The 24,460-nt window shown below is 48.3% G+C and overlaps 7 protein-coding genes across 7 annotated transcripts; 3 read left to right on the forward strand and 4 right to left on the reverse strand.

Annotated features, from left to right (window-relative positions):
- Positions 1-565: 565 nt before the first annotated feature.
- On the reverse strand, positions 566-7,674 carry N7478_003227 (CCR4-NOT core subunit CDC39; the record flags this gene model as incomplete). Its single annotated transcript, XM_056919441.1, has 4 exons — positions 566-631; positions 690-6,568; positions 6,631-6,955; positions 7,018-7,674. The coding sequence occupies 4 exons, from the start codon at positions 7,672-7,674 to the stop codon at positions 566-568; spliced, it is 6,927 nt and encodes a 2,308-aa protein (XP_056782599.1).
- A 690-nt stretch (positions 7,675-8,364) lies between these two features.
- N7478_003228 (Zn(II)2Cys6 transcription factor domain-containing protein) lies at positions 8,365-9,666 on the reverse strand (the record flags this gene model as incomplete). Its single annotated transcript, XM_056919442.1, has 2 exons — positions 8,365-9,468; positions 9,553-9,666. The coding sequence occupies 2 exons, from the start codon at positions 9,664-9,666 to the stop codon at positions 8,365-8,367; spliced, it is 1,218 nt and encodes a 405-aa protein (XP_056782600.1).
- A 1,280-nt stretch (positions 9,667-10,946) lies between these two features.
- On the reverse strand, positions 10,947-13,067 carry N7478_003229 (uncharacterized protein; the record flags this gene model as incomplete). The annotated part of the gene is made up of 1 exon (XM_056919443.1): positions 10,947-13,067. The coding sequence occupies one exon, from the start codon at positions 13,065-13,067 to the stop codon at positions 10,947-10,949; it is 2,121 nt and encodes a 706-aa protein (XP_056782601.1).
- A 4,204-nt stretch (positions 13,068-17,271) lies between these two features.
- N7478_003230 (putative l-fucose permease) lies at positions 17,272-19,137 on the forward strand (the record flags this gene model as incomplete). Its single annotated transcript, XM_056919444.1, has 8 exons — positions 17,272-17,368; positions 17,431-17,631; positions 17,698-17,783; positions 17,849-17,892; positions 17,956-18,377; positions 18,443-18,642; positions 18,693-18,821; positions 18,886-19,137. The coding sequence occupies 8 exons, from the start codon at positions 17,272-17,274 to the stop codon at positions 19,135-19,137; spliced, it is 1,431 nt and encodes a 476-aa protein (XP_056782602.1).
- Positions 19,138-19,236: 99 nt separating this feature from the next.
- Positions 19,237-20,427, reverse strand: N7478_003231 (uncharacterized protein; the record flags this gene model as incomplete). Its single annotated transcript, XM_056919445.1, has 2 exons — positions 19,237-20,266; positions 20,315-20,427. The coding sequence occupies 2 exons, from the start codon at positions 20,425-20,427 to the stop codon at positions 19,237-19,239; spliced, it is 1,143 nt and encodes a 380-aa protein (XP_056782603.1).
- Positions 20,428-20,708: 281 nt separating this feature from the next.
- N7478_003232 (SWAP/Surp domain-containing protein) lies at positions 20,709-23,123 on the forward strand (the record flags this gene model as incomplete). The annotated part of the gene is made up of 1 exon (XM_056919446.1): positions 20,709-23,123. One exon carries the CDS (start codon positions 20,709-20,711, stop codon positions 23,121-23,123), a length of 2,415 nt encoding a protein of 804 aa, XP_056782604.1.
- Positions 23,124-23,416: 293 nt separating this feature from the next.
- N7478_003233 (nuclear transport factor 2 family protein) lies at positions 23,417-24,430 on the forward strand (the record flags this gene model as incomplete). Its single annotated transcript, XM_056919447.1, has 6 exons — positions 23,417-23,423; positions 23,635-23,652; positions 23,814-23,878; positions 23,997-24,068; positions 24,147-24,245; positions 24,323-24,430. 6 exons carry the CDS (start codon positions 23,417-23,419, stop codon positions 24,428-24,430), a joined length of 369 nt encoding a protein of 122 aa, XP_056782605.1.
- Positions 24,431-24,460: the final 30 nt, after the last annotated feature.

The raw sequence follows: 24,460 nt of genomic DNA on the forward strand, positions 1-24,460 counted from the left end.
CCTCGGCAGATGTATCGTGGGTCCCAATCAACCTTATCGCAGCTCCAGACTTGTCTCTACAAGATGAGGTCACCTCTCGCAACACCCATTTACACCATCTTTACTCCATATTTTACATAATTTACATCACCAAGGCTTTTTGTTTTTAGGCACCTGGACTTGATTCCGACTCATTGTTGGGAGAAAATAATTGACATGCTTAACTACATCTCGAAATCTAGCTAAAATCGTAAATAGAAGTGGTAAATAGTTCAATTAGGAATCTCAAGCCGTCAATGCAGATCCCCATCAACTCCAGCTTTTACGATCTTATCATTACAGGTCGCGAGCGGCCTTGGAAGGCGAAAATAGAATCGTAGGTCATGCGGAAATCGTGACGAATAGGAAAGATGCATACCGTCCCCGTGGCAAATCCCGGCCGTAACACATAAAAAAATAGAACTTGAAAAGCAATGAACCCCGTGAAAGAAAAAGGAAATGGCAAAAAGTACAATGAGTAAAGTGCGGCATCGCCATGTCGCACTTAGGATGTGATCGGGAAAGTGGTGGCGGTGGGAGGTAAAGCTTACGCCAAGGGGCGGGGGCTTTGCTGCTGAATGTGCTGAAGCAGAGCATCAAAGAGTCGACCGATCTATCGGAAACACGTTAGTTTCGGTTTAAATGAGAAAATGTAGTGTAGGAATGCATACCTCAGGGGCCGCTTGGATGAAAGGAAGACGGAAGAAAGAGTAGCTCCGGTTTTGAAGCAGCTCCTGCAGAGTGATAATTAAGCCCCATGGGTGAGGACGGTGGACAATCAGGCGTTCCAGAAGCACTCGAATGATTTGCTGGCGGATATCGGACTCATCCTGTTCAGAATAGTCCACGCCAAAGAGACGCAAAATGGTGAAGCTGAAGAAGTAGGTATGGCTGTTGGGGTACCGCAATTGGTTGGCCATAGCACTCAGCAAATAGTACCGAGCCTCCGGTTGCATGTTTTGGGCAAGCTTGTCCAGAAGTGCGGCATGAGGAGAATCTTCGAATGCACTGCGGGTGTTGGTCTTGGGGGCCAGCTCTTCGACGGCTTGTTGGCCAATGTACAAGACTAGCGCGTTCATGAGGACAACGTCCACATTGATGGGGGCGTAGAAGAGGGCGGTATCAGACGATGCCGAATTGATGACAGCATCACAAAGTTGTTGAATGTGAACATCAGAGGCATTGCCGCTTTGGAGAACGCTGTCCACGGTGTCCTTAATGTTTGCCTGCTCCAGAGGCGCAGCAATATCTCCTGCAATCTGAGGGATTTCGCGCATTTCTTCAATGCGCTCCACTTTGAGGCCCTCGCGGAAAGGATCGGGGAGCTTCTGGAAGGATGATGGGTAAGCACTCAAGACCAGGTTGCGGAGCTGCGCGCAATGAGCAGGGATCACATTGCAAAACTGAAAGTGGTTCTCGGCCACAAACTCAGGGAAGTCGTGATGTAGAATGAGCAAGATGCGGAGGACGCCCTTGTACAGGTCCTTGGCGACGTAAGAGATGTTGGCCGCCTTGAGCTGCTCGCCGATGTAGGAGAGCAAGGCCTGCATAATCTCACAGTAGAGTGGCCAGCCAGCCCGCTCGGGCATATTAAGCATGTCCGACATAAAGACGCGGTGGGAGACCAGAGAAAGCCAGCCATAAACGAACCCAGGGATGTATCGCGGCTGCATTGACAGAATTCGGTTGGCCATGGCAAATATCATACCCTTATGATCTTCGTGGTGTTGGAACCCAGCTAATGAATATTCACAGAGGATGCTGGAGAACAGGCGGAAGAAAACACGCTGGTTGAATGCTTCGCCTCGCATAACTTGATGGTGGTTGAGAACAAGAACGAGAGAAGAAAGAATAGACCCAAAGTATGCGGGTTTGCTGGCCTTAACAGCACCGGCGCTTTCACCCTGGAACTTGACAAGGAGAACAACAAGCTTTGATAGGGCATCAATGTACAAAAATGCTTCGTCAATGCTTCCATTGGGGTTTTGGCACTCATGTTCGAACATGGCAATAGAAATATCGATGCTAAGGCGGAAAAACAAAGCAGAATCTTCAGGATTGTTCATGACTTGACGATTGTGCATGTCCTGCAGGAAGGAGTGGTAGGTCCGATCAGTCGCACCAGCAGCTTTGTAGATGCCGATCCATTCACTGAAAATGTACTCCATCTGGTCTCGCTTGGATCTGGCTTGATCACCCAGGAGTGGGTTGACAACCTCTGGGATGCCACCATCGCGCAGCTTGCGGATAATTTCCAAGGCAGGAGTGAGAGTAGGGTCTGTGATGAGCCATTGACTCATGGCCTCCAGACTGCCTGAGAAGTCGGATCTGAGAGCTGCGGGTTCGTCGTTCAGGAGAACGCGAATCATCAGAGTATCAAGCAACTCCAAGGCACGAAGATCTTTTTGACCGATAAGGCGGGCCAGGACCATGTCGACCCGACGAATATCCAGAAGACCAGCATCAATCAGAGAAACTGTGACAGGTACATTGAACATGTGCTCATCGTCAATCTCCGCCAATAACGCCCACGTGTATCGTGCAATGAGCGTTGACATGTCGCAGAGCTTGGCAAGTAGGTGAACAAGAACTTCAAGTTCCAGGGGTCCTGATGACTGGGAGTATAGAGTCGTACAAATCTTCAACGAAGTCAGTCGTGCCAGCTCTTCGCCGTTTGGTGAAGCTAGAATGGAACGCAACGCTGTGTTGTATTCTTGAAGTACAGCACTGTCTCTGCCGAGATCTTTCACTCGCTCCTCAGCCGCATCCCGAGTGGCCTGCTGGAGCTCGGAGATGAGAGCTTCAACCTTCTCTCGTGGGCCTTGGCCGTCGATGAAACCATTGGTGTGCACGCCACTAATCTGGGAGACAGCTTGAGCTTGAGGCGTCCTGTGGGGAACGGCAGGCTGCTCAGCGGGCGTGGAGAGATTGGGAATGGCAGGGTATGCTTCTTGCAGCACATCAGGAAGCTGACGGCCGGTATCAGTCGAAGCGTTTTGGGGGAGAGTAGTAGCGGTTCCGCGTGATTGACGAGCAAACTCTTCGTAGATGGCCAGTTGTTCCTTGTTGAGGCCACCAGGAGCTTGGCGATATGGCTCTGGGATGAAGAGACCCCAGCGGTTCATAGAAGGATCAATAAACGGCTCATTAGGGCGAGTAGCAAGATGGCGACGTCGCGCCTCAAGCTGGGGCTCAACCATTTTCTCGATCTCGGGCAGGGACTTCTCTTCAGCCGCCTTCTCCACAATGCCGCAAGCGGCATCCAAGTTATCATTCACACACATCAAAATCAGACCTTCTGGCATAGGTTGATCGGAGTACTCCTGTTGGATCATCCGGATGTAATTGGTCATGCTGACCTTAAGAGGCTCTTTGCAAGTAACCAGAGCAAGGCTACCGGCAAGCTGTCGGGCCATAATGCCAGCCGCATGTCGCACTTTCTCCTCGTCGGGCTCCATTGCGAAGTCCTTCGAGACGAGTTGCACGGTAGAGATGGAGGCAATGGTAACGGAGCGTTCGACAACCGGTGTGATTATTTCCGCAATGGCACGTTCCACTGCGGTGGTGACTATTTGTCTCAACGCCGTAGGATCCACCATACTGCTTGCCGAGGGAGGCAGAACAAGAATCTTGTCAAGGCTAGGCAGAGTAGACATAATAGCGGCAGGGGAAAGTCGTTCGTTGCGAATGCCCTGGTTGATGGATGAGAGACCCATATCCTCGAAAGCTTCCAGTCCCTCGGGAATGTTTGTGGGTGCTGGCATGACATCTTCCACCTGAGCTGTACGATCCCGAATGATAACAGCCGGGTCAACAGTCTTATGGTCAAGATCTAAATCTTTGCAAAGAACTTCTATCTCGAATTTGAGATTCAATTTAAGCTCAGCAAAGTGGTAAAGCTCCAGCAAAAGACCAAGTACATCCATCAGCCAAGGATTGGGGGGCTTAAAAACAGTTGACTTTGTGGCTTGAACGAGCACCTTACAAGTGAAGGGGATTGTAACCATAAGTCTCTGGGCATCATAGCCTTCCAAGAGTAGCCCCTTGAAATAGATGTTCTTGTGCTTAACGGGCTTGTCCTTCGCGATTGTCAACGAGCCAAGCCATGCACCAAGATTCTTGAGGTGGCCTCGCTCAGTAGATGAGATCAAAGTGGCATCCGAGTTTAGTAACTTTGCAAGGCTGACATACGTCTCTCTCAGAACCTCGGCCCAGAGAATCTTGTCTCCGATTCGATCAAGAAGGTCAAGATAGAGTTGCTGGAAGTTTGGTTGCAGCTTGGCACGCTCTTCCACCAGATACGCCGCAAACCATTGATGGTGCTGTTCCCGCAAAACTTCACGTAGATCCAAAAGCTTCTCCTCGATATTTTGCTCCGAAACGTTGTTAAGGACAAACAGAATCTTGTCCTGAACTTCTTCATCTGGGTCCCGGTAGAGCTCTCCACGAAGCGGAGCGTCAACCGAAACAGATTTGAAGGTGAAGGGTTTATCACCAGCTGACCGCTCGTCGGCGTCGCCATTTGGCAATGGCGAAGGTCCGATATCCCAATTTGGTGGCTCTCCTTCAATGGCTTCCTTGCCTTTAGCTCGCAAGACTTCTTCGGCCTTTTGGAAGATAGGTGTATTTCGTAAGGTGGGAATTTGAAGGAGAAGATGACAGAAGCCTGCCCACTCAGACAAACGATCCATGAGCTGCTCAATGGCCTCCACTCCGAATTTGAACATTGGGTTTGATACTTCATGCTCTCTAACGGCTTCCAGGATCATACCCAATCCAACTTTGAGTGTGATTCCATCAACCAGTCGGAAATTGATGATGCCACCGAACATGACTGCGGTTTTCGTAAGAGCTTCAAGAGGGTATTCGTGATAGCAATGGTACTCATCGATGAGACCATGTACCATGCATGAAAAGAGATCTTGCTCCTCAGGCTCTCGAGATGACTTGTATCGCCGCATCAGCTCCAACATCTCCCTGAGCGACAGTTCATCATGGTACATCTTGCCAAAGAGTGTCTGCATTTGCTTGTCAACGGCCTCAGGTAATGTGTTGCCATTTTGGCCGTTAACATCAATCAGGTCATCGAAGCCCTCGCCATAATTGATCAATCGAGGATACGTCTGGATGCAGATGCGCTGAACAGGCGTCAAATTCTCGCGATCGCCAACAAACTCCTCAAGTACTGAAAGGAGAGTGTAAACGGTCTTTACAGAAAGGCTGACCATCTGCGGGGTCGACTGCTCCTTGCGCTGTACGTGTAGCTCGTCTTCAGCCTTAATTCGTAGAAACTTGGACAAAAGGCTGCCCATATCAACTTGTCCTTTCTGGGCAGTAAGCCTGATCCATTGGCCGAGGTCAAATGAGCCCCGACGGTCTGAATAGCAAGCAAGGTCCAGAGCAAGTCCATTAGTGAAGCCGAGAAGATATTCGAGCCAACCAAACGTGACTGCATGGTCGTAGATCATGGCAGTGGATGTAGGGTCTTGGCTGAAAGCCGCGAACAATTGCTCAGATACCCACTGGCGGTCCTGGCGCCACGCACCATGAAGAGCGAGCTGAAACCCGTCTTCTTGCTTCGAAATGAACACGACGAAAGTTCGCAGGACGAAGCTTTGTTGAACGCCAGACCATGGCTGAGGAATAGCCAAGGCGGAGATAAGAAAAACAGGAAGGTCATACTGCACGACCGCCTTGATCAGAAGTTGGCTTTCCTTTGCGGCCCAGGAGGCCTGGGAAAACAACGCGAGGTCAAAAATGGCCTTGATAGCATCCATAGAACGGAGTGGTGATTTAGATGCACGCTCTCCCTGCAGTTTCACTGTTTCGGGTGCGTCATCAAAAAAGTCAGAAGGAAATGTGGCACGAAGGTTTGGGACTTGGGAGGCATCCGTTCTCGAGGCAACGAATGCTGTGAGGAATGACATTTGGGTATCACGATGCTCCCAGTCACCACCCCACAGCTTCTGGACATCCACCGAGGCATCAGTAGCAGCGAGGGCAGAGAGCACAGTGTAGAGCTTCTCAAATTGCCTTGGCTCCACCCTTAAGCCATCTCGGTCGAAGTGCCGGAATACAAGTGTCCAATTAGGTTGCTTTTCGGCATAGGCCCCAATGAGGGTATCGAGTGAGAATAGGTGCCAGTACTGAGATAGAATCATGAAAAGAAGCGCGGTTGCAAGGTTCTCTTCGCTCCAGCTATCTGGACCCGCTGCATTAATCAACTCCGTGGTAGCCTCTATGTTGGCGGTTGCACGGGGTCCCTTGGCATGTAGTTGCCTTACAAGGGCGTATCGGGGGTTGACGAAGTTGAACATTTGCAAAGCGGAGCAGACTTCGAATGGCATGTCCATGTTGAGATTTTTGTATCGCACATTTATTGCATAGACCAGCTTCGCCTTGACATCTTCTGTGAAATTTCGGGGAGGGTAAAGAATGAAGCGTTCGATGGTCATTCCAAGGAAAGAATTTTCGATGTCTTTGGTCGCTTCGGAGGGATGTGCGAGGCTTTGCAAGAAGGGAGCAATGTTATTGGAGAGAATTGCATCGGCTAGATAGAGCAAAAATGTTAGTGAGGTATTCACAGCATACAAAGTCATGGATCCAGCTTACCCTTAGCCCGTAGATCAGACTTGTTTGTCATTTTGAAAGCTAGGGCGAGCGCAACTTTCAAAACGGGATCAAGACGGAAGTGGTCTAAGAAGGTGGATAGATCGAAGTCACGGAAAATGTCTCCTTCGGAAGTGTCTACCGTCTCCGCAATCTTCTGTGACTGCTCGATATCGGATGACACTTTCTGCATTTCCTGCACAAGAAGCGGGTAGTTGCCCGCATTTTCGACTGACTTGTTCGACCCAGGGAAGACTGTGGGCGCATTGCCAGTAAGAAGGCGGCGGAAATATTTTGAAAAGACCTCCATACCGTTCGATGTCACGAGCTATAAGTGAGATGCGGGTTAGCTCTTTGAATTCAAAGAGACTGTCTAGAGTTTAATTTTACCTTATGTATCTGAGCGGCTTTTGTCTCCCACTTTTCTTTTCCTTCTTTCTCTGTAATTGAGTCAAGCAGCAGGAAGACCTGTGCAATTGAGATCTTTGTGAGCGACGATTGGCTCGAGTGGGCAGCTGCTGACCCAGGCTTGTCTGATGCAAAGCCCGTAGGCGAGTTCACAGTTGTGCCGGATGATAGTGGTGAAAAGGCGACACCTCGAGAGGAACTCGGCCCACCACCTCCCCCAGTGCCTCCACCACCCGTGATGGAGCCTGTTGCTGAAGCGAAGTAAGACCCAGCAGATGGGGTGTGTGCCCGAAACTTGGGCGAAGAAAGAGACTGGGCTTGTTGCTGCGAGCCAGGCTGCAGTGAGGTGAAAGGAGACGGTGTGGGCTTCGGACTACCGCCTGATATACCCCTAGTGGAACTCAGAACAGCAGAAAATGATGATGGCGTAGAAACCCCAGGGCCTGCGTCCAAGCCCCGGGAGGAAGCAGAGGGAGCGGCGGAGGAGAGGTTGGTCGCGAGAGGAGTCAACCCACGACGAATGCCGGTCTGCGACGCGGACCGACCCCAGGCACCAATCTCAGTCCTGGTCGAAGAAGGTTTATCGGTGCCAGAAGCAATCGACGATTGGGCGGAAGGGTGAGGGGGAGGGAAGGTCATCTAGGAGACGCGATCATTTGATCTGGAGGGTCCGACGACAGATTTTTAAGCGGGCGGCCGCAGTGAACACGATCGATAAGACCAATCGATGGGGGTGATGGGTGTTATGTTGATACGGAGGCAATCGAGGGGGTGAGAGAAGAAGGTTGGGGGGTGGGATGGAAGAATGGATAGCGATGGAGGAAAGGTTAGAGGAATGGTGCGTCAAGGTGCGAGGTGTCGGAAGTGTTGGTGCCTCAGGTGTCACGAGGGAGCTTGGGCGTGAAGAGTTCCAATGTTGGGCATGTTCATTTGCTGGATGAGTGTTTTATTCGAATTACTCTTTTTGTGTGGTGAGTTAAGTTATTCAGATTCAATTTAGCTCAGATGTGTGTTACATTCCCCGTCAGTCTCTTCATTCTTTTACAAATGAGACCTCGTCGCTGTTCGACTACATCTGGCACGTGACCTGTGCTGATATGTGTCTGCTGAGTCATGGTTGTCCCGCTAAAAGTGGAAAAAGTGGGCTTTTCCCCGGGTTTGTGCATATTGTAGTGGTGACAGTCCAAGAGAATGATTCGATATCATTTTGAAATAACACTTATCTAGCCAACATTATACTCGCCTTGCAACCATATTTACAGTCATCCGGTGGATCGCTTTAGTTTACCGTGAAATGCATCATGATTGGCTAAGTATACCCGGAGAGCCTCAGCTCTCATCTATCTTGACTTTGCGTTGTGGCCATTCCAATGCTTCTTCCCACCTAGCATCGTGTATACCTGTTTTCAGCTCTAATACTACTTCAGCTACTAGAGCCTTACCAGATCCTTCAGCCCACCAAAAATGGGCACCGAACTCATCCAATAAAACTCCCCAGTGCATGAAAATCAAAAGTTCAACAGGCCTGCGTAGACGCAACCTGCTAATGAACTCTTTCTGTACATATCCTAGCCAGGCCATTATTGTTACCGGGTGCGGACTATAAACGAACTTGGCAAAACAAGTTCTCAAAAGCTCGATAGCCTCATGGTTGATTTTCTGTTCCTCGGTGTCTTGATCAACATCCAATTGGTTCAGCTGGTCTAGCTGGTCCAATGCTCTACCTGTCTCGATGTCGATATCCGCAACAGCCATTTCCCAGAAACTATACTTCTCGAATATGCTCGCTTGGAGCCATGGGGCACTAATGCGAGAGATACTAGTGGCACCCTGCAGCAAATCAAAGAACGTCACCATGTTCTCGACTGTACTGACTCGTTCTTCACGGAATCTTCCGTGGAGAGTGGGTAACGCAACGCCGATAACTGTTATGATGGCTGAATACGCATATACAGCGTCACAATTTTGTGGGGTCAAGTTATCCAATGCGTTGCGAAATGGGCCGAAGGATAAGCTGTTGTAGCGGAGGGCAACGTCGAGGTAAGACACCGGGTTGTTGGACTCGGTTGTCGTTGCAGCCATGTGTAAAGCAGCAAGTGCAAGTATTCCATGCATAAGGAACTCGTTTGTGTAGGCGAGTTTCGGGATAAGAGACTGCCAGCCCGCCTTATCAGACAGGTCGCCACATAGGCTTTTATATGTCTCGGTTGAAAATTGATGCATTAACTGCAGATCTTCAAGGGTATAGTGATTGGTGTCCGTCTGCTGGGGGTCTCCATCATGTTGAATTTCATCTTGACTATCAATGAGTTCCTCGCTTGGAGATTTGGAATGGACAGCGCCGCTAGTAGTATAATTTTGGGTGTTATCCAAGTAGCTGCAGTGGAGCAGCCGATAGGTGCAATTAGTGCACTGAGGCCGAGTTTCATCACACTAATAAGTAGTTAGGTTAGATAGATCTCTAGCCTTGAAAAGCAGGCCGGAATTACCGACCCCGCGTTATACAAGTAGTCTTACCTTCACTCGCCTTTCTTTGCATTGGATGCATCCAGCCCGGGACTTTTTGTGTGATCGCCGAGGAGGTGCCTTCACTCGGCCTGAAGGCGCCCTTGGGCCAGAGCCGCCCGTCATGACCCAATCAAAAGCTTCTCAGGAAGAAAGAACATCAAGCGTCTACTACAGACATGAATGCTTCCCAACTACAGGCCAGCTCGACCTGGAATTTGGAAGGTCTAACACTGAAATTGATGGTCAAGCCACAGCCTTGTAGAGCTCGCGCTTACTCATTACATGGATTCAGGTGGATTGATTGGTAGGCGCTCGGCTGTGTCTCTTGGCTTTCGAATACGAACACGACGTCAACTGGCAGTATGTAGCTTTCGACAATCTCGTCAATTATGGGATGTCAAAAACCAATCCTTCAGTGGTCAAGAAGGAAAGCAGACTGAGATTATTTGTCGAAATGAGATTGGTCCCCTCAAAAAAGCAACACGCTCAGGTCCTACTCAAGTGTTATCTTTTGTGTATACTCAACTCCCATGCTCATTTACAAACTACTGTCGATTTTGCGAGATGACCTTGACATGAACAACAAAGCCCGATTCACAAGGCATTTGCCTTTATTCACAGATATATCTACTATTTCAAAAAGGTGGTTTCCAGGTGTAAGGTTATCGTGGCAAGTACTAAGACCATCATGATACACCCGAAGGCTCGTCGCAAGCTCCAACAGAGCCAGGAAGACAGCGATACCTCAGTCACAGGCTCTGCCCTATTTGAACCCCAACCAAGACGTTGATTCCCAAGTCTGCAAAGGCCAGATGGTGAAGTCATTATGTAGTCGCAGATGGGAGGTCTACGCAGGTAATCAGCATTACTAGAAGGGGGAAATTCACGAAAGACATGTATCAGAGATTGCCTTGTTGGGTTTTGATTCAAAGAGTCCCTACTGCTGGTAACATAGATGTGCTGAAGTAAAAAAAAATTTGGACAGAATAGCCCAAGACAATAATTCATTTGCCAGAAAAATACCGGAACCACACCAGTTCATCCAATATAACGCCAATAAATATCAGGTTTGATCAATATATAGATCAAATATAACCCAAGAAGATAAAAAAAAGCTGCGTGATGACAAATCGCCTTGTTAAGGGGGGTTCCAAAAATGGTAGAAAGGAAGGATAGGAAAGCAGAGATGATGGGGATAATGGGTCGGGAATGAGTAACAAGACAATTCTCCCACGTAAGGGCGCAGAGAGATAAAAGAGTAAAATCACACAGTGAGAAGAATGATAATCGTGTGCACATGAACCAATGCTAGTTTCAGAACCCGATCTAACGCCACGCCGGTGTCCCGGGAACAATACCATAATGGTGAACAAGGAGGCCCGCTCAAATGCCAAGAAATCAAATTAACCATTCAATGACAAACAGTAACATGGCGTTGCCCATTGTGCTCTGGCAGTGTACGTTGATTCAGTACCAGCAGCAGTGTTGACATAAGTCGTCGTTGGGGTAGGTGCAATCTCCTGAACTGCATACGTCTGATGAGCAATGGATTGGATATGGCCACTTGCATCCACTTGCATCTGTTGGCAATATGGTGATGAAGCAGCCTGGTGATCACGTCGTTCTTCCATCTTGATGATTCGTGGATAGTTGGTGAGCTCGTCACGCTTTTGAGCCTGAGCAGTGGCCATGCTTGCGGCAAGATTGCCGCCAGTAGCAGCAGTGGTTTGAAATGATGTGTCCTTTGCCGATTGGTTGACATACAGGAAAAACTCTAACATCGTGCTATTCCACCAGCAGAACCACGGCTTTTCACCAGGCTGGGCAGCCTGTTTGCGTTCCATAAAACCTGACATGTTGTCGGTTGAAATTTCACGCTTCGAATTAGAAGACACTTCGATAGCATCCTCGGGGAGAATCACAAGTTTATCAAAGTATGACCAGAAGAATAGAGCCGGGCCAAAGCTTGTTTCGCTGTTATCCACAACAATGCTCAGGTTTTGTGTAGGAGTAGGGAGGACCGGCTGTTGGGCCCCATAGGAGTATGTGGTGGTGGTGGAAGCTGCGTCGCTACTGAACACAATAGATTGTTGATCGCCAGAATCTCCAATGACAATCTCAAAGTCCTCTGGCTTGTCAAGACAACTCCAAACCGCCCTGACATCGTGGTTTTCAACACACATTCGAGAATAATTTTGTAATATTGTGTCGACAGTATAATGACCGGTCGGTGCCGGCTTAAAACCGGTTGGTGTGGTTGTCACCGACGAATAATCCATCTCATTTGAAGCAGTCACCGTCACAATATGCGGGCCGTTTGATGAGTGGTCTGCTGCCTGTCGGTCGGCCTCATGGGCTCTTTTTGTGCCAAGGACACCGCCAATCACACCTCCAATAGACCCTCCAATCAACATAACAGTAGCAATGAGAACAAGAGTCCAAACTGGTAGACCGCAGCAGGCAGTTTGCTTCCCCTTGCGCTTGAGCTTCTCCTCAAATTCCATAATGCCTGTCGTCGCTGCGGCGCCTGTAGCACCGGCTGCCGCCGGTCCGACATAATGACCACTGTTCCCCGTTCCCTCCGGGATGAGTACCCTTGAAGACGTACTCGAGATAGGCGGCTCTCTTGAACTCGAGTTAACTGATGTCGAATTAAGCTGATGTTCGTCTTGTCCTAAATTCACATCGACAGGAGGACTGGTTCCATCGGCCATCGTCTCAGCACCAGGAACGGCCCCTGTCGGATAGCGGGAATAGGGAGGCAACGGTTCTGTGTGCCCATCCGGTCCAATAATGTCACCCACATCATCGATTCGACGACTAGGAGGTGGCTGATATGATGAGTTGATGCCTGGGAACCCCACGGGGATTTCGTCATCCATCCCTTCTTCAACAACATTCTGAGTGTACATCCCATAAGGGTGTTGAGGGCCGTTTGTTTCGCCCATTGGACGTTCTTGCGGGCGGATGGTCGATGTACTGCCTACACTTGGGGTCCGACTGACACCAACTTGAGGGTACATGGAGTATGGATGGCTAGGGCTGGTGGCGCCTGTGTAAGGGCTGAGGGCGCGGGGTATCGAGAAGCGAGAGGAAACACTCTGGTTCCTTTGCACAGCAAAGGGGGCATTGTTGATAGAGGAGACGGAGTTGCGGTTGTTTGCAAACGCTCCTTTCTGTGGTAAACTAGATCGATAGGGTTCTTCAAAGGAGACCCGGGCGTCATCGGCGAATGGGTCGACATGTTCAGGGGCAGCGGCGGCGGCGACACCAGTGTGCTTTTGTGAAGGGTGCGTTAAGGTGGTCGAGGAGGCTATGGAAACCGGACTGTGTGCGCGCTCGATTTGGTCGACATCCATCGGTTCTAATGAGTACTCGTCGGAGAAGACATTGGGATTGGAGACGCGCGATGTGCGACCGAAGGATTGGCGAGGCATCGACTCATAACCTCCCTGGGATAGTCGTGGTGTTTGAGACGACCTCGAAGCCGAGCGAGAATGATCGGGTGAAATGCGTCCAGACATATCCCCTTGCTCTGGCAGCCCTATCGGGCCACCTCGGTGAGTTCGAGTCAAACCAATGACGCTGGCACCCCGGGTGAAATGGGTGACGGGACAAAAAGAGACAAATAGGACTCTTCCGTTACAGTGTCGGATGGAAAGAGTCGGAGTGCGAGGATATACAATGCGAGTGGTGGGATGGAGAAGGGGGGTCGGTTAGTGAACAGGGTGAGGGTTGAAGATGAGGTGAGAGGCGAAGGGAAGGAGACGGACTGAGTTTGAGACTTAGTGTGACGGCGGTAATACAGAGTCGGGGGAGGGGGCGCCACAGTGCGAGTGTTACTGTACGGGCCAACTTTGAAAATAACATGTATTGGAAACTACAAAAGGCAAATCTGAACTCTTTTCAACTACTACACTTTATTCTTTCAGTGGAATGATATCTTGATCTTCTTTTTTGTTGTTTCTTGTTATCTTTGCTGTTCAGACCCTTAACCCTTCGCTTTCCCCCATAGTCCGCCGCCCCCCAAAGGAGACCCTTCGACCGGACGCGATCGACTGGGACCTCCTCCTCGAGCGCTACGGCCACTAGGGCGACCAAACTAGCGACTAAAATTCACCCTCTATTTGAGCAGTGGGTCTGGGTCATTGCCACCCACTCTTTTCTCTCCCTAGTGGAAAGTGAGAAGGGTTAGAATGGCATGAACAAGAAAACGAAATACATACCAAACAAAAAAAAATTACTCTATTGTGTACATCCATCAATACAGTCATCTCAATATCCGATCTAGAATGGCTCTTCTTCCTGCGAGGATCAGCGAAATTTTTCTTCCCATCTCCGTCACATAAGCCTAGAATCACGCGAAATCCGGTCTTTGTCCGGGTCTGGATTCTCAACCTGCATCAGTCCAAACAGGAACAATGTCTCCAGGTCAGCGGCCAGCCAACGAGAACATTTGACTGTGGATCAGGAATCCACAACCCTCTTGAGCCCGATAAAACTTCATTTGAGTGCTCAACTCGTCGAAAATTCTCAACCGGCTAATTGTTATTACGGGGTGTTCGGTACTACATGTATGTAACAGCCAAAAAAGAAGAAAAAACGAAAGGAACCGTCGGCCAAACCTGGAAATCCCAGCTGAAAACTCAATCTGGCTGTACCCGGGATTTTCAGGCATCACGCCCGCCCCCAACAGGGCTGAACATTGGCCAGCGGATATCTCGGAGTTGTGCCCAGGAAGAGTTGTCTCAAACAGACAAACTCGTCACTTGTATGAAGATAACGCCAACTCTCCAAGAGTTCTAGAAAATCCTTCGCATATCGAAATACTCGGTTTCTTTGTACACATTTCACCCAATTTTTATCTAAGGACCTGCTTGTGACCCTGTTCCCCGCCGCAAAATTACGTCGGTGGATGACTCCCGAGATCGCTGGGATGATTATTACATCAGGCCTTGGATCCATGGAAACCCTGGAAGCCTCTTCTTGGGAATAACCGGGGCAGAATGCCAATACGGGTTAGGGTGTTCGGGCATTCCCCGGTACAAGAACAAGAATTATATATTGATCGTTAGATCTGCTATACAATGAAGCGTTTCCACTCCTCGTGCTTGGGTGCCTGACCCAGTTAGTCTCGTTGGGGATTTCTAGGGTATAAGGAGCATGTATGCGTAACATAAGGCGTGTCAAGGGACCAGTCCAGATTGTGTTCTTTGTCTCTGTTTAATTGATCACATTGTAAAATGACTGGGTCAGCATTTCCCTTTCGTCCAGGTCTCCAGGTCCATATATAATTATGTATGGTTCATAGCTACCCGCCAAACCCGATTCCACCACCTTTCTTTCCCCTGCGGAAAATTTAAGCGATCTGAGATCTCATAATTCTTAGTTCGGTAAACAGAATGATATGATTTGATGGAGGCGATTAAATTCATCTTATCTCCGTCGAATAGCCTTTTGGCATCTGATTCGTCTTCCAAGCTCCAAGTTTGAATGTAGTTTGTGTATCGAAATGTACCCACATGTGTGATAGTATATGGAAAAGGTACGTACCCATCATGTTCCCACCTGACATCAGCGTAGTTCTAGAACCTATCAATTCGTGCTTCAACAAAAGGATGTAGGGCTAGAATGATGAGAAAGAAATTAAAATTGCTAGATATTACGAATCATAAAGAATAGATAACCGAGCAAACCCTTTTGAGCCTCCGTCCCTAGTAGGTACAACTGAAGCATCTTTATAGCCAGGACTTTACTTTCTTAATAAGCAATTTCAATGTTCTTGAGCAGCTCGCGACCTCGGGAGCGATAATCTTTGGATATGCATTATCCTTTGCAATTTCAATAACTCTTGAAATTGTGGAAATGAGCAGAAAAATGGCATTTAACACGAGCCCTCCCTCTTAAAATTGCGACTGCATGAATACTAAACTCGTGTCGATTGAATACTGAAAAATAATATGTATAGGTATGTGGTAGAATCCTAACCCAAAGCAGTCATAACTTGAAGCTGACGAGGAGACGGTGAGAAAAAATGCTATTAGACTACAGCAAAGCCAAAAGATGTATAAAGTTCTTAGTTTGATACATAGATGCTGCCCTTTCCAGGGTCATAATTTGATTTGATGAAAGTGTTATACCTAGATACTTCTGAGATCTGCTGCTTCTGTTGGACAGTATGACATCAACTGGGAATATGAGAATGCACATTCCAACACATGTGAATCTCACCCAAGCAATATTAATTATTGGGATATCATCTTCAACAGTTCTAACTGCTTTCAGGATATTGAAGTGTGCATAAGTCATGCCAAGCTGAGTTCTAACTCTCGGGACTTATCCAGCTCATCCTAATACCCCAGATGCATGGGTGAAAGGATCAACTGAGCAGCGAAAACTTTGGGGAAGTTCTTCATGAATGACAAATCCATGGAATGTAATGAGCCACTTTGCGCTCGCGTACCTGATTTATAGAAGTGGGCAGTCGACTAGCCGTCCATGCTACGTACGAACCTTATAGTCCAGACAACCATACGCTACCTTGCTCAGATGCATCTCGATATGGGCTCAAATAATCGTGTAGTACTAGAACTTGAAGTTGTGTGAAAAGGACATTAGTCCTATTCAGGACACTCGGAAGATCAGCTCATGCGTGTTCCAAGCTACAAGATTCTCTTTATTCAATATAAGTTTCGTTGCATTCACATATTGATGCATGTGCCCACTGCCCAGCTACAGCAAGAGGTTCTGCTGGGCTGCACAGAGATTTCCAAGGTTCAACTTGAATGTTTCGAGGCTGGGCTTCAAGTTGTCAAACTTGAACATTAACATCCATCGTTAATACATATATTAGCGCTCAGGTGCATGCTGAATTCATTATCAATGAACGATCAAATGTTACCCTTCGGGACATCGGTGTAGAAGTCTCCGAAAGGGTCGGGCTTGTGCTTCTACGAGAGCTACGAGTGGTGAATCCTGAAAGAACAAATAAGGGGCACATTTGAAGTAAGTGGACTGGATATGCGCGGGAGACCAATAGCGGGATGAGGTTGGAGGAGGACGCGTCCACGGTACATAGTTTGGAGAATTGTGCTGCAAGCTCGTCCGCCATGAATCAGCTTGATTTGGGCTCTAGAGAAAGTTATTTTTATTATTCACTGAACTACTCTATTAAACGAAAGAGTAAGAAGAAGCTTTTCTAGGCGAATAGCAACCCATTCCCCAAGCAAAATTGGAAGGAGACAATAGAAGGCGAGGTCTTGGCGCGGGGAGTTCGACATTTGGAGCCCTCCACTTCCCCGGCTTCTCCACATATCCTGCCAAAGCGCGGCCCACTCAGGTTTTTCGGAATAAGGATCGGTTGCATTGAGACTCTTGGACCTGTGACTCTACAGATCTTTTCCTGATAGAGTTTAATTCTGACCGGAGTATTCTGTTTAGCTTTTCCATTATCAAAAACAGCCATGATTGCTCGGAAACGACTAATATGAACATGAAACCCGGTACTACTTAAGACCGGCCAACTAAGAGTCAACCAATGCTTCGCCGCACATTATCCCGACGCCGAAGTCCTCGTGGCCATGAATTTGGAGTAGCCGAATACCTGCAGGCTTTTGTATAAGGTCGCGGGGATCTGGTCCACTGTTGATATCCTCCATCGCACTTGTTCTTGATCCCCAGTGGGTGACCCATCAAAACCCAGACTCTCCACAAAAAGACCAACCAACCATGGGGCTTTATAATCGAAAGATCACTGTCGATGACAATACTATTACATCGGCTGTCAATTTAACACTACGACAGTCTTTGTTTCCTAATCTTTTGGGTATACTGAAGACCCTGTTCTCGCACGTCGTGGCAATAGACTAATAGCGCGCCGCCACGCAGTTACAATCCTTTTCTTCCTCTGGGGATTTGGCTATGGTCTCTTGGATACTCTGAACTCGCATTTTCAAACGACGCTCAATATCACTGCTGGTCGATCTTCTGGATTGCAAGCTTCATACTTCGCTGCGTACTTCATTTGCCCGTTGACTATTTCCGGGTGGATCGTTCGCAAATATGGCTTCCGAGTGACATTTATGACTGGTTAGAACGATTAATCTCCTATTGTTTCCACTTTTACTTATTGGCTGATTATATGGTTATATTCAGGTCTTGCTGTTCTTGCTGTTGGCTGTCTTCTCTTCTGGCCAAGTGGAGTTAAGAGATCATTTGGTGGCTTCTGTGGTAGCATGTTCGTAAGTGAGCTCGTCTTGGCCATGTCCCTCGTGTCTTTAAGTTCTAAAACAAAGCGACTTTTTAGGTCGTCGGAGCCGGTTTGGCCACTTTGGAAACAGCTGCAGACCCGTGGGTTCCATCGCCATGAATATATCTCCAGCTCATCAATCCTAACGATCATATTGCTCTCAGATTCCTTTCCATTTGCGGACCGCCGAAATACAGCGAGATCAGACTTAACTTGGGACAAGCCGTGCAGGGTGTTGGAACCTTCATTGCTCCGCTTTTGGCCTCTCGTGTCTTTTTTGCAAACACAGTTGATACCAATGCCGGGCTGAAAAATGTTCAATGGACCTACCTCGGTGTAGCCTGTTTTGTATTTCTCTTGATTATTCTTTTCTGGCTCGCACCCTTTCCCGAAATTACCGACGCGGATCAGGAAGCACTAGAGGGGCAAATCGCAGAAAATCATGCGGATGTTGGCCCATTCAAGAAACAGTTCACTCTATTTTTGGGTGTATCAAGTCAATTCTGCTACGTGGGCGCACAGGCTGCTGTCGCTGGATATTTTATCAATTTTTGTGAAGAGGCTGGTCGAGATGCTGCATCAAGCTGTAAGTTCCAACTCGTGGGGTCCGAATTTGACAGTAGAGCTATCCTCTGACTGTTTCTGTTTTAGCCGACTTGCTCTCGGTTGCACAAGGCCTCTACGCATTCATGCGCTTCGTTTCTAGTGGCCTCATGATGATGAGGCCATTCAAGCCTCGTATTATGTTGACTGTTTTCTTGACTCTCTGCGTTGTCTTCTCTGTTGCATCCATAGCTACTCATGGCACTGCCTCCGTCGCCATGATTATTCTTGTCTTGTGTTTTGAATCAGTAAGTGAATCAGATCCGGACAGATATATTTCAGTCACTTACCCAAACAGCTTTGCTTTGCAACAATTTTTTCATTGGCTCTTCGAGGCCTAGGTCGTCATACCAAGCGAGGTGGCTCCTTGCTGGTCGCAGCGATCTCTGGCGGCATGGTGTTCCCCCCAATGATGGGAGCCGTTGTTGTACGTCATTAACCCTTTCTGTGATATTAAAGTATTGAAAACTAATATCGTGATCTATTGGCAGACTAATGTAAACGCCCATACTGCCATGGCCATCCCAATGATGGGTTACATAATTGCTTTGGCTTTCCCGATCTATGTCAATATGTATAAGAGAGACGTGATGGATATGCACCGTGACACCGATGTTAACGTCACAATTCCAGTGAGCAAGGACATTGCAATGGAAGAAGGAACGCAAAGCAAGCCTGTCGCCACGAACATTGAAACAGGTGATCCTGTGGAGCAAGAGAATCATGGAACGAGTGCCGAGTAGGGTTGCTACGAAATGGGAGCATAGATTGGAATGAATCAAATTGAGCTGGTGTCTATGTGTGCTACTGGCAGCTTGTCAAAAGTAGAGATCTTTGTGATCTCAAGGGCTCCTCCGAAGGTCAAGGATATTTGATAATCTCAATTGCCCCTTTTCACCCCATCCCTGTGCTCCACTTTGGACATCTGGTCTCACACGGAGATACCAAGCCCAGGCACGCTTGTCTAACTCAGATCGATCCAAGGTCGTGGACCATGAGAAGCAGACGGAGTTAATGGCACGTAGAAGGTGACCAACATTGTCTTCCTGCTCGCCATCCATAAATGGAGTTGGTTTTGACTTTTTCACTGGAAATTTGTTTTCTTGTAGTCTCGTGATTGATCGAATAAGATAGGATCGAGCAGATTCCGCCGTGAATATTGGCAGTCTGTTTCCAGATTTGACTTCCGGTTTTGTAGCCTCGGAATGCGAGTTTCGAAGTGCCTCTAGATCAACACCCCAGAGTGGTGGCATTTTGTCAGGGCTATCATTGGCATCGGGACTTCCAAGAAATTCAATGACAGGGATGTCGCTAGAATCGTGTTCTTCTGATGTTGACTGGAGCGGTTTTCCTTCTTGGGGGTCATAATCCCATCTTTTTAGCACTCGAATACCTCGACCGAGGACTTTGACAACGGGTTGGCCCTCTCCCCACCCTTCTTCCTCAGCTGCCCGTTCACTCTGTATGCCTAGACTGATGGCCTTGGTCTGGCTATTGGCACTGACCAATGCCTGGGCAAGGCTAAGTCTGCTAGATATTGGTTGTTCAGGCATTGTGTATTTCAGAACACATACCGCAAAGGCAAGTACCAACGGTGCTCGGTTGGTCACCAAGATTATATTTCGCAGCTCATCGTCACCCGCAGTCGAATTTGGCAGGCACAAAGATGATTCAATTTGATATGGCGTTGAACCTTTTGTCATGGGGATATTTTTATTTTTCTTTGCCTGAGGCGATATACCTGTGTCATCAGTAGAGCTGACTCGTTTCTTGGATACCCGCCTTGCAGCATTGAAGACTTGTTTAGCCATTTTGTCATTTGTGAATATTTCTTCCAGAGCTTTAATATTCGACTTGGAAATTTCTTCTGGGCTTTCTTCTGTTAGTGGTTGACATAACATGTGGGAAATAACTACATACCTGTTCAGGTTAGCTTTTTGTAGTGCTGGGATGTTACCCATGGCCGACGCTAATGGGACTTTTGCATCCTTTGACAAGAACCGTAAGAGATCTTGGACCTTGGATGCATCCATATCTTTTGTTTTGATGTGTCAAGCAAGTCGGCCAGGAAATTGAATAGAGAAAATTCACTGTGAGTAAACACTTGAACCTCATAAGGTAAAGTTATGGTTGAAGCACAAAAGCGGTTCTTGATGTTCTTGACAAATGAAGACGATAAGATGACCGCCTTTTTCACCGCCCAGGAGCATTTCCAATCAGGAAGCAGCTACATCTTACCCAAGTCGTCTGGACCTTTCAACATCCTACATTTGAAGCTGGTTTTCGACCGCTGCAGCTGCAGCTGAAGTACGTGATGCCGGACGATTCTAAAGAGAAGGGCTTCCCCGATGTCTCCGCCAAACTATCTGCGCTACCCAAGAAATCGTTATTTGAACGCCAGAAAGCCGAAGCCGAAGCTAAACGCGCTCGAGAGAAGGCCGAAACCGCAGCAGTCTACGAAGACTTTGTCAAATCATTCGAAGACGAAGCGCCCACTGCACCGAAGGGCTTCGACCCGCGACCGAACGCATTCGGCCCTCGTGGTGGTGGGGTTGCAGGAGGACCAGCGCGGCGACATTTTACAAGCTCTGGCCCTCGTAGCAGTGGTCCAGGCACACTAGGACCGGCGCCGCAATCGCTATCTCGAAAACGGACACATGAAGGGTTTACACCTCTGCAACGAAATCGTGATTCTGCGCATGGTGTTTCTGGGTTCGATCAGACTACAACAGGTTCATCTGCCCCAGCGCCTGGCTTTAATAACCTATTAGACGATGATGAAGACCATCGGAAGGCCGACGCCAAAGACGTCGAAAGAGAAGCTGCAAAACCAACTCTTCAGCTGGCTTCCTTGCCTCCCGGAACGTCGCCTTCAGTGGTAAAGGCATTGATCCCAAGCTCATTGGCGGTTGATAATGTACACATCACACGACCCTCTACTCAAAATGCAACAGAACGGAGATCATCAGCAGCTATTGTCACTCTCGCGAGTGACACCGCGGCTTCTGATATCGACAGTGTCGTCAGTGCACTTCAGAACAAGTATCTTGGTCGAGGATATTACCTCTCTTTGTCTCGGCATCTCTCATCTGTAGCGATTACTTCAAATCTTTCGGCATCACTTGGCTCTTCTAGTAGTGGCTCAGCTCCATTTGGGGCGAAAACTATTCAACAAACTCACGGGGGCAGTCTGAATCGCGCACCCCCGCCAGCGTCTCACCGCGGTGGGTTTGCTCCCCCAAGCTCATACGGACCGAATTTGGGAAGAGAGGAACCATCCACACGGGTAGAGGTCAAGGCGCCGTCAGATATAAAGCAACTCAGGTTAATACACAAAACGCTGGAATCGCTCCTTCAGTATGGGCCTGAGTTTGAAGCCTTGCTTATGAGCCGTCCAGAAGTACAAAGAGAGGAAAGATGGGCATGGCTTTGGAATGCTCGCAGCCCTGGAGGTGTGTACTACCGCTGGAAATTATGGAAGATCGTCACACAACCTTTGCAGATTCGCAAAATGGACAAATTTACTCATATCTTCGAGAATGGACCAGACTGGTCCTCCCCTGATAGTCATATCAAATTCGAATATACTACACACCTCGACAAATTTGTTTCTGATGAGGACTACAATTCATCCGATGAAGAGCATTCAGATAATGAAGATGAGAGACGTAATCAAGGTGGTGGACCGCCTCCGGAAGGAATAACAAGTCAACAAGATGGCCTTGGCTACATGAACCCCTTGCAAAAAGCCAAACTTACACATCTTTTGGCTCGGCTGCCAACAACCCATGCCAAGCTCCGGCGTGGTGATATCGCACGGATTACTGCTTTCGCGATCGAGCATGCTGGCGCAGGTGCAGATGAAGTTGTTGATATGATCGTCTTGAATATTCTCAGCCCGTTGGCATTTACTGGCGCCAACCCTGACCGAGAATCAGAGAAAGCTGCCGCGGATCAAGGCAATGTTCCAAAAGAAGAGGGCGCCGATGTGCAATCTAAGCAACCAATGGATACATCCTCGGCTAAACTAGTTGGGCTTTATGTCATTTCGGATATTCTTTCTTCATCAGCAACCAGTGGCATGCGCCATGCCTGGCGATATCGACAGCTTTTCGAGTCTGCACTTCGTTCTCATAAAGTTTTTGAACATCTCGGTCACCTTGAAAAAGACCTCAATTGGGGAAGGCTCAAAGCAGATAAATGGAAGCGCAGTGTCGGCACCCTTCTCCATTTATGGGAAGGGTGGTGTGTTTTCCCCCAGGACAGTCATGAGCATTTTGTCCAGATGTTCGAGCAGCCGCCACCCACTGAAGATGAATTACAAAAGGAGAAGGAGAAAGTCGAAACGGAGAAGGCTATCAATGCATTTTCTAAAGGAAAAAGTCGATGGAAGGCTGTGGATGATGATCCTACACCTGAAAACTCGAACTCAGGCCAATCTAGTACAGCTGGGACACAAAGCCAGTCAGACAGAGTTGGTGTCTTAGAAGACGAATCGATGAGTGACATCGATGGAGTTCCCATGGAAGATAGTGATCTAGAGGAGCTTGAAGAGGGGGAGCCCATGGAGGAAGACGATTCAAAACAGGACGAGGAGAAGAGGGCCACAGCCCTAGAATCTACACAACCTGAAGTAGAGCCTGAGGAGCGGGATTCCTCTCGACGCCCACGAAGGCCCCGGCCTAAAGCTGAAGACATGTTTGCATCTGACTCAGAAGTAGGCCAGTGAGAGATGAGGGAGATAGACATATGACTGTAATGATACCAAACAATTTTGACTTTCTTATCAAGCCCTGCGATGCAATGCTACTACCCAATTTACCCGGGCTTCGAACACCACGGAGTAAAGAAGAATGAGATCATTATCGGGTAGATTTGATACTAGGCTGGGCGCATGATGCCGCCGCCTGAGGCACCAGCGGCAGAATTCGGTGCCCCACAACCCCTCCCGCCGTCAACAAATACCTTCTCCCACGCCCTCTTTCTTCTATACCGTCGCATCTTTCGCAAAATCTCTTCAAAATGTCTGGTAAGTACAGCAGCAATACTCAGCCTTTGTCGCCGCTTCCCCAGGCCTCCTAGGCCCATTGAACACCAAGGAACCTTGTCCAGTATTACCACTCGTTTTCAATAGCATGAACGGGTTGCGCCTGGCATGCTGATGCCATGACCATATAGGGAAACCCCCTAAAAGCCAACTGAGTTAAGAGTAAAAAGCTAACAGTATCCTTTTTTCATAGACTTCAATGCCATTGCCGGTATGTTTCTCCCATACCCAACCCCCAGATCACCGATGCGCCGACCGCACACAATGATAGCCCCGCGCTGGCCGGCGAGATCGCCGCACTGGCCCAGCAACAAGCCTCTCCGCATACTCATGAACGCAAACCCTCTCTAACCATAATATTCCATCTCACAGAGCAGTTCGTCCAATTCTACTACCAGACTTTTGACACCAACCGCGGTGCTCTTCTGCCGCTCTACGTAAGCCTATCCGCCTGATGCTACCTGCAGCTTTTTTTTTCTGTCGCGAAGGCTTCTGTCCTGCAGTCAGGGATACATTCAGGATTACAAATACTGATTTCATCGTGATGATATCTAGCGCGATGGTTCAATGCTCACCTTCGAGACCAGCTCGGTCATGGGTGGTAACGCAATCGTTGAGAAGCTGATGGTTCGTTCTTCCTCATCTTGAATCCTATATACCATTGGCCTTCCTCAGAAAAGACTGACACAAACCTTGTGCAAACAGACCCTGCCTTTCCAGAAAGTCCGACACGAGCTTGCGACTTTGAACGCACAACCTACCCACGGTGAGGGTATCATTGTGCTTGTGACCGGTGCTCTCCTGGTATGTAAGAATCACGATTATGTGGTCTCTATCAAAATTTACCTCAAGATGTTTCAGCTAATAAGACTATCTGATAGGTTGATGAGGAGCAACGTCCCATGAACTACACCCAGTGCTTCAAGCTCATGCCTGAGAACGGCAGCTACTACGTCCTGAACGATGTCTTCCGTCTGGTTCTGGGTTAAACAGTAACCCTGGAAATTTATTACGATGCA

The sequence above is a fragment of the Penicillium angulare genome, assembly GCF_028827245.1.
Source record: "Penicillium angulare strain IBT 27051 chromosome Unknown utg000003l_segment0_segment0, whole genome shotgun sequence".
Taxonomy (NCBI): Eukaryota; Fungi; Ascomycota; class Eurotiomycetes; order Eurotiales; family Aspergillaceae; genus Penicillium; species Penicillium angulare.